General features: G+C 35.1%; 1 protein-coding gene across 1 annotated transcript in view; it reads left to right on the forward strand.

Annotated features, from left to right (window-relative positions):
• The window catches only part of LOC108733621 (protein bicaudal C homolog 1), a 58,057-nt gene continuing 47,837 nt past the window's right edge, over window positions 1-10,220 (forward strand). The window contains exons 1-3 of the mRNA XM_025973440.1: window positions 1-417; window positions 6,010-6,053; window positions 9,981-10,050. Coding sequence (XP_025829225.1) covers window positions 189-417; window positions 6,010-6,053; window positions 9,981-10,050 — 343 coding nt within the window. The 5' untranslated portion in view covers window positions 1-188. The remainder of the gene's footprint in view (window positions 418-6,009; window positions 6,054-9,980; window positions 10,051-10,220) is intronic.

Here is a 10,220-nt window from a genome sequence, read left to right on the forward strand (position 1 = left end):
GCTGCTCTACTCCGAGCCACCTCTGGCAGCAAAGCCCAACACCTTAAAATATAACATTAAACCAAAAAAAAACTGGAAAACTTGTGAGGGTGGTTTTATAAATGAAAAGGTGCAGTTAACGTTCAAAAATTATTTCTTTTTCGTGCATCTGGATCATACTACTAACACGCATTAATACAGTTATTGAAATGGCTTGCAATTTTTTGGCACCGAGAGCAGTAGACCTTAAAACCAATTCCGACACACTTTCTGAAATTTCGGAGACGGGAACTGGAACTTCCGGCTGGGGGTCTGGATGGGAAGATTGCAGGGAAGATCTCGTTGACTTTATTGCAAAAATTGGGCTTCGAGAAGGTGAGGAACTCTACCAAGTTAGATTTCGAGTTGACAGAAAAAAGTTGGAGCACATGCTCATAGGTAAGAATGTAAATCTTACAGTGTAGGCATCTTAATATTATTGTATGGGCTGGTGTACAAAAATTTATTTAATTTTATTTAAATGGCATTACATCTGTTGACCAGATAAATACGACCTTTTCTAGTGGTATTTCATGGTATCTGTTACCTTTATTTTTAATTTACCGCCATAAATTCTGATTTTTTTTCTATTTTTGAGTTAAAAATTTACTATAAAGTAACGTATTCCAGTATGATGAGTCTCAGTTACTAAATTTATCTATAATACAAAAAAAACACTACCCCTTTTCGTAGCACATAATATAAAAACAGAAAATGCATAAAATGTTTTAGAATTATTGATATGTTGGTATATGAGAGGCATAAAATATGATATACAAAATATTTCAACTTGATCCAACCGCAACTTAGAATAAAACATTTAGATGTTGCTCTGAGAACAAATTTCTAATTTTGTAAGTCGTTATTTGTTATATTTGTTACATTGTAATACTGTTTCTATACACTTTTTATAGTTCAGCACACTAGCAATAAGATATGAAATGAATTTTACCTCGTTAATTAATAAATGTACCTACCCTTAATGTTTATTTAATGACAAATTATTAATTACATTAAATGAGAAATTTGAGCTTGGTAGTTTTTGATAGATAATTTCGTTTACAAAGGGTGGCCCAAAATTAACACAAGATTTGAATTAAATAAAAAACACAGTTTATTTTTATTGGATCGTAAAGTACAAGAAATAGGGTTATGTATGGAATAACACAGCAGACAAATGGCCTCGATGGTTTTGCTGGCACATACGCATCTTTTTATCGAAATTCTCCATGACCATTTTGCATAAATGTGACTAAATTTTGTTGATACAGAGTTGAATTTCCTCCTTCAATACACGCATGCTTGTGGGTTTGTTGGAATAGACCTTTAACTTCAAATAAGCCCATAAAAAGATATCCAATGATGTTAATTCACACGTTCTAGAGAGCACGACCAGGAAATGTCTCACGCAACAAATTGTTTCACGGGCTATAGGGCATGTAGCACCATGTCGTCTTGTTGAAATCACATAATGTTTACATCAATATCATTCAGTTTAGTAAGAAAGAATTGTGTTATCATATCTCGATATCATGCGCTAGTAACATTCCCTGTTTGATCAGTTTAATTTTCAAAAATATATAGTCCAGTCTAAAGTCCCCACCAAACATTTACACGTTGAGGATGCATTAGTTTTTCGACAATCAAATGTGGATTCTCTGAACAACAAATGCGGCAATTTTGACGATTAAAGATGCCATCACGGCGAAAATGTGCTTCATCGTTAAGAATGATCTTCTTTGGGTTTCAGTTCTTTTGTTGATTGAAGTTTGTAAGCATGAAGACTTTGCAATTGTTTTACATGACGCCGAATAGATGTTCCTAGATTTTCATCAACACTCCCGTGTACTTCTTCAATATTGACATTTGAACTGCTTGTTTTTGGACGATCAGTGTGTTCAGCATTGCCAATTGATCCACTGTACCTGAATTTCTCAATTAGTCTTCTTACAGTTAATGAAGTTAAATCACTATTCCGACCATATTTCGTATAAAATTTTTAAACTATGGCCGCCAGACTTTCATTATTTTTGAGATATTGCTCAACAATGAATACACGTTGTTTTATCGTGTACCGCTCTATTTTTATTAATCCTAAACTATCAACTGTCAATGGTCATTGGTTTTTTTTATAAGGTTGAGCATTTTATTACACGAATGGTGACAAATTCAAATTTTTCGTCAATGTTGGGGCAATTTTATTTGCGTAAAAATGATGACACAGGTTTAGAACTATGTAGATTGATCAAAGTCAAAAATCAGATATGTCAATATTAAAGGTAAAAATTGTAATGACATGTAAAAATTTTCGAGATAGTGACACATGATCGTATCTAAGATTAATCAAAAACGAATTTATTGATTATTCTGAATGTTTTGAAATTAATTATTGTCGGTTACATAGGTTCAGATCGAAATTAGGTCTTTCTCATCTTCCATAGTTAATTCATACACCGCTGTGTGACTTATCACAAAAAATAGATTCGTATACAATCGACATTTGCTGTATTTAGAAAGTTGTTAACAATTTGTTGCTCTAGTACTGTCAAACGTAGCTTATGTATGCGGGTATTCACAATGGCGACATGGGTATATTATTATAGTCATTCACTTTTTTACAAATTGTTTGAGTTGTTATTTAATATAGATGAATATTGTCGCCCTGGAAATCAAAATACTTATATAAACCTTGCTTGAGCTACAACCAATGGTGGCGAACCTATGGTACGTATTCCACAATTGGAACGTATTTGAAAATATTTTTAGGACGTTATTATTTTCCAAATTTAATCCTCACTTTATAACGAAACGTACAAGTGTTCATGTGAAATACGTTTTTAAACATGTCTGTGAATAATATACATATGCATTTAATAATTTTGTTCGGACCGCTTGTTCTTGAAAAATGCAAAATGTGTTCTATGCAGTCATGGTAATTGTCCAGAGCAAAATCGCACCAAAAATTTTTTCATCGATTTCCGATCATTCTACATAATAGAATTAGCCTCCGGCTGGCAGGGACGTTGAATAAACTCCAATCTGTCTTAAATCTACTTAACCAAACAATGACGTCATCTATGCAGATAACTGTCCATAATTGGGGCTGTTTTGAAAAATTATCATTCAAAAAAAATTTTTTTTATGAAGTCATAAAAACTGTCTCCCTCACCTTCTAATATCTAATTCTATTATGTAGAAATACCGGAAATAGATGAAAAAATTTTTGGACCGATTCTGGCCTGGACAATTACCGCAGTCATATATAGCCAATTCAAAAAATCTCTTATCTGTCATGGTTGAATTTAGGTCATTCTTTATTAATTTGTAATTTGGAAGAACTGTTTTCACTGGCAGCAACTGTCACGGGCAATAAAGTTAAAAGCTTTCTGACAGTAATACTGATGTATTATTTTTATTTGTAATTCGTTATTGTCCAAATAAAGACTTGACCGTTCTAATTTTCGGAATTACTATCCATTTTATTGGAATAGTTTAATAATAAATTGCTATAACAATTTCACCACTCTTGCTTATGATATTCGACCAAACATTTCTCACAACAAACCGATGGTAGGCAAATAACACATTTGTAGACACGTGTACTCGCCATTTGACGAATACTTCGTAATTGTATTCGGCTAAACGTAAATATTGTATCGTTCGTGGGTTTAACAAAATTAACTTCTAATACTGATAACGACAAAAACTAATTATTTACGCTAATTATTACTGAACTATTAACTATTAAACAAATTACGCAACTGTTGATATATCACTATTCACTGCGCTATTTATTTCACTGTCAATTTATTCCTGGATTCACTTCTGCAACGGTCAATTTATTTCTACTCCCTCTCGGCGATCGTCCTTCAATTAAATACTGTTTTGTTTACTTTCGGGAACCTTCTGGAAACATCCAGATAGTTTATTTTTTCTTTGAACTGTTTAACTGCTTTCCCAGAACGCAGGTACGACACACACATTTACAAATACGGCGCACATGAAGAAAGGCGCCCGCGGCTAGTCGGCGAATCGATAAGCCGTTCACGCACACGTGTGCCCGATCGCACACAAACACACTCCTGCTCGCTATACTGCCCCCTCCTTAAGGATGTTTCGTCCCGAAACATTTTCACTTTTCGTTTCGCAGTATCATGCCGGAATCTGCAGTTCTAGCCTTCACGACATCCGCTCCGGGAATAGAAGTAACAGCCCATAGTATTCTCATGAGTGGTCCGATTCGGGTTATTACTTCAAACCAAAATATCCATTCCAGTACGGCGGAACAGGACTTCGATCATGTTCCGTACGATCCTCCAATCTAGGTTGTCCGGTTCACAACCAAGCTTCGGAATCGCTAGCTTTTATAGGCTATTCTCCAGAAGATGTCCACGGAGTTTCATTACTGCGTCCCAAAGTTCTCTATAAATTGGTTTATCAGAGCATCTTCCTTTAGTTATTAGATAATAGATATTGCGTCGTCCGTCAGGTAGGCACAACAGGCTTCTTCCCTCCTGTACTTGGTCTTCAAGATGTTCCAAACTGCCAAATCTGCGTTTGAACTCGGACGCGATACCACGGCTCATTCTGAGATCCTATAAAACGCAATGGGCGAGAGAATATTCCTTAGATATAGCAAAGAGGTCTCGTCGGATTTCCACCGCGTCAGTCCAAGTTTCCTGTTAACATGGGGGTCTTCCTTCATAAACTCTTCGAATGTGGGCTCGGAAGGAATAGTTCTTAATCATCTGGCCCGCGTCTCCTCTTCATTTGACAGGCGAATGGAGCCAAGCGATTAAAATGAACTACCTTCGGCTTCCCATTTGGAGTTTTCTTAATCCGGTAGATCACGTCGTTAATCGTCTTCACTATCTCATAGGGTCCTTCCCAATTCTGTTGGAACTTAGTTGATAGTCCACTGCGACAACGAGGATTATACAACCAAACAAGATCTCTAATTTGGTAACCACCTGCTGTAGGCTTGATATCGTAGTTTCCTTTAATCCGGTCACTAGCAATCTGCGATATATTGGGCAATTGGTGAATGTTGTGTGTGTTTCCCAACTTTAGTCATCTTATGACCCCTCCAGTTAAAGTTTAAATTGAGATATACATATGTATACTAACTGCAGTTGGTAAGGAAACATCTGTTAAAGATGCTACGTACAATTTACAACTGTATCTACGTGATAATTCCATCACCATAAAATTAGAAATGAGAATGAATAAAAGATAAGGGGTTTTATCCTTTGCCGAAAAATTCGAAACGGCCAGGAGTAATGAAGAAAATATTCACAGGTTTTGGATAAAAAATTCATTAATAAAAGTATTATCATTGTTTTTAATATGACAAAATGTTTTATGTCAAAATTTCCTGAATTTTTAAGTTTTCTACTAATACTACCCTTTTCAACTTAATAAAAATGTAGAAGAGAATTATTTCCGCTATTTATTTCGTACTTTCACGATCCTCCAGCTTTACAAAAAAAATTTTAACATATGGCACGTGCAGGCACAATGGTTCGCCACCGCTAAATTATGTATTCAAAAATATAACTAATTTTTCAGCAAAGGCAATAACAGCGTATATTTCATTTTAACAGTAATTTAAAATATACCTACCTACTTTCTGTTTTCTCTTTGAAATAAATTTTTCAGGACAATTTAGTACTTACCATTTTTGTAAAAGGGCTGCAGTTGTCCCAATGATGTGGCTACTCTACTGTTCATTAGAATGAGGTTCACATATGAAGTCATTTTTACTCGCATGGAAAACAGTTGATGGTGGGGGAAAATAAGAGGTGACCAATCTTAGTCACCCTTATCACCCTTGCATCATCATTACGTGTTAGTAAAAACGACCATGCGTATACAAATCTCATTACAGTAAACAGTGGAATACATTTCCAGGAATTGCAGGAATCATTACTAACTAAGTAACCTTTTAATGACTTTTCAAACAATTCTCACACTTTTTTTTTACAATTGTAGGAGACAATGAAGCCCCTGAGCCAGCTGATACTTTTTTCCTCAAAGTAAGTAGAAAGTGCTTTTAGACTTAAACACAATTAATATTATTTAATCATCATCATAAAATCGTCAGTATTAAAACTAATTGAACACGCACCGCCACTGTTTCTTAACCTGAGCTGCTTAATCTTCGTATTTCCTTAAAACTAGAATATCCTACATCTTTAAGTATTTGTGAACAGTAATCTGATCTAGGTCTACCTCTACTCCTCCTCCTCGACCTCTAATATGTCTTTGACTAGACCTTCATGCCTGAGAAGATGTCCTAACAGTCTATCTCACCTATTTCTTATTGACTTCCATAGCGCCCTCTGTTCTCTTACCCTTCCTAATAACTCCTTATTTGTGACTTTCTATCCACGGTATTCTCATCATTCGTATGTAACACCACATATCGAACCCAAAAACCCTTCTTTTCCGCCGCGCCCACCATCGGTTTCGCACCCGTACTGCGCCGTACTCCAGATATTCACCTTTAGCAATCTTTTTCGAATTTATAACTTTACCGTTCATGATCATAGAACTGATTTCTTTTTGTTAGAGGTGATTCAACCCTGCGCTATCTTCTGTATTACATATCTATTACTCTTTCCATCCTGAGCTACTTCCTCAATATTGAAAATCAGCGACTTCTTCTAATTTTTCATCTCCTATCTTTATTCACGAAACGCGTGATAGGCTAGGTACAAGGACAGACAAAATACTAAAGGCAGCGGGAGAAACGAATGACAGGGGCATAGAGACAGAATGGAACTGCATTAATACATGCCTAAAGTCAGCAGCTACAGATATACTTAGGTCTTAAACAAAACGAAAGTAGGAAACCCTGAATAAAAAATGAGACTGTAGAATTAATATAAGAAAGGCGGAAATATAAAAACAAGACAGACGAAGAAGGGCAAAAAAGATATAAGGCTATAATGTGGGGAAAAATTAGGAAGTGTAGGGCAGCTAAGATAGAGGTTTAGAAGAAATAGAGGAACGCGGGAGGTCATTCTAGCTTTACAAGTGACAATTGAGAAAACGATAGAAAAAGGAAACGGAGTGCGTACATAGGATTTGTAGATTTAAAAAAGCTTTTGACAATGCGAAATGGGACAAGATGTTAAATATACTTAAAAACGTTGGGATGAGCTACAAAGATAGAAGAGTGATACTTAGTTTGTATAAAGAGCAACAGGCAGTTATAGAGGTAGGGATGCAACGTAGAGAAGTAAATATTAGGAAGGGAGTCAGACAGGGATGCACACTTTCACCGCTACTTCTTAATCTATACATCGAAGGCGCGATCAACATTATTAAAGACAGTACAACTGTAGGAATAGATATACAGGGACAAAAGATTAATTGTAGCAGATGATATAGCAGTATTAGCATCTAGCAAGAAGGAGTTAGAGATAGCTTTAAATAAAATGGATGCGGTACTGACAAAGGAGTGATGCATGAAAATAAATAAAATTAAACAAAAATACTGGTATGCAAGGGAAGAAAAAGTAGGTAAAGAGCGAATATAAAGATAGAAAAATCAGAAGTGGCCGATTTTAGGTATGTAGTCAGATAAGTCAGGACAGAAGGAACGGTAGCCATATAAAGCAGAGGATAGTGCAGGGTCGAGTCGCCTTCAATAAAAAGAAGTCACTTCTATGCTCGCGAAACGGTCAATTTAGACATTCTAAAAGATTGTTGAAGGTGTATATTTGGAGCGCGGCGTTGTACGGGTGCGAAATATGGACAGTGGGCGCGGCAGAAAAGAAAAGGTTAGAAGCATTCGAAATGTGATGTTACAGGCAAATGATGAGGATATCGGGAATGGAAAAGGTTGGAAATGTAAAGGTATTAGAAGGAATAGGTGAACAGAGGACTCTATAGAAGTCAATAAGGAATAGGCGAGATAGGTTAGAAGGACACCTCCTCAGGCATGAAGGTCTAGTCAGAGAACTGGATCTAGATTGGATTACTGTTCGCAAATAGTTAAGGATGTGGGTTGTTCAAGTTTTAGGGAAATTCGAAGATTAGCTCAGGATAGGAAAGAGTGGAGGTGCGTGTCCAACCAGTCTTAAGACTGACGACCTTATGAGAATGATTTTTATATACACTCTTTCTCTTCTTTTTCTTTCCTTGCATATTAATATTTCTATGATACATTTATTTATATTTACCTATACAAAACTAAATGATAATTGATTATTGAGTTCGTGTTTTGTTTGTCCATTTCACGAATTTGGTTATCCGTTCGCGACAGCAGTTTTGCCTCTGGATCTATTATTAGGGAGCCTACAGATCACTTGCTTGAAGATAGCGAAAAACGAAAGTAACCCTGTTTTTCCTACAGTCTATTTTCTTATTCGAACATATGAAAACGCTACTTTTTGATTTACTTGCAATAACGCTTTTTCTGGTTTTAATTCTATTTTTTGTCAAAATGTTTAAACAACCAATTTATTAAAGTTAAAAGATATAGCTGAGGTAATTTTATGTTCTGAAAAGGTATTTAAATGACAATTTTTTGACCTATCACACCTTACAATATTAACATTTCGCGCCGTTCCCTTCCTTAATAAACCAATCTAACATGATAAAACACAATACAATCCAACCCAAGTCAATTCNAACATCCCACGATAAAGGTCTATCTTATCGAAACTACGAGAATGTGCATTCAAAAAGTAAGCAATCAGGCGTTCTATGAAGTATTTATTTGATTATATGATCAAAATATAAGAACTGGGGTTTGGTTTAATGGTTTCCAATGAAGAAAAAGTCACATACCGATTAGCCAAACATGCGGGACGAGAAAATTTATTGTGTGAAAAAATACTGACACAGTTGGCAAGTGGTGGTGGACACAATATTAAAAATTTTGCATCTATAACAAATCCTGATTGGGCAGCCATTTGATTTGATTTGAGGCTGATACAGAACCGTTCAGGTGTACCCTGGATAAACGAACTGAAAAAATAACGCCTACATCAAAACATCAATTTAGCACGTTGGCCACTTTATAATTTGTGAGAGTATTTGGAGGACTTAATAACGAAGAAATAACAAGACAACAACACAATAATATATTTACAAACTTAACAAGAAAAGATGATCGGCGATAAGACTTATGAAAGTGGAGGTACGTGTCCAACCAGTCTTAAGACTGACGACCTTATGAGAATGATTTTTATATACACTCTTTCTCTTCTTTTTCTTTCCTTGCATATTAATATTTCTATGATACATTTATTTATATTTACCTATACAAAACTAAATGATAATTGATTATTGAGTTCGTGTTTTGTTTGTCCATTTCACGAATTTGGTTATCCGTTCGCGACAGCAGTTTTGCCTCTGGATCTATTATTAGGGAGCCTACAGATCACTTGCTTGAAGATAGCGAAAAACGAAAGTAACCCTGTTTTTCCTACAGTCTATTTTCTTATTCGAACATATGAAAACGCTACTTTTTGATTTACTTGCAATAACGCTTTTTCTGGTTTTAATTCTATTTTTTGTCAAAATGTTTAAACAACCAATTTATTAAAGTTAAAAGATATAGCTGAGGTAATTTTATGTTCTGAAAAGGTATTTAAATGACAATTTTTTGACCTATCACACCTTACAATATTAACATTTCGCGCCGTTCCCTTCACTTTGGTTAAGCAAATAGCCTATTAGGGTCATATGAATCAACACCTCTTTAATTGTATATTTCACCTTATTCCCGTAAGAGACTTCTAATTTTTCCAACCCTATCCAAAAAAATTTAGAAAACGTAAGGCGATACTAAAGCGCTAACCACTATGCAATTGACATAATGAAAGAATATATGTAGTACAGATTCGAGTTTTTTTTCGCTGTATACCTTTATTAAAATATTATATATTTATTGCTACTTACTCTTTCTAAAATTTATCTCACTACTTAACAATTTTATTGTAATTTAGATCATGGAGGACACGAACACTCATATTACTTGGCCTAGTAGATTAAAAGTTGGAGCCAGATCCAAAAAAGGTAATATTTTTACGATATTCATTTTACTGTTTAAATAATCATCAAGTAATCATACGTGTACAGTAAAAGCTCTTTATTCGCGGGGTATACGTTCTATAAATATGCCGCGAATACAGAAACCGTGGATATGGAATGGTAATTAGTATGGAATCATAGGGGATACGTTCTAA

The sequence above is a fragment of the Agrilus planipennis genome, unplaced genomic scaffold, assembly GCF_000699045.2.
Source record: "Agrilus planipennis isolate EAB-ADULT unplaced genomic scaffold, Apla_2.0 scaffold67, whole genome shotgun sequence".
Classification (NCBI taxonomy): domain Eukaryota; kingdom Metazoa; phylum Arthropoda; class Insecta; order Coleoptera; family Buprestidae; genus Agrilus; species Agrilus planipennis.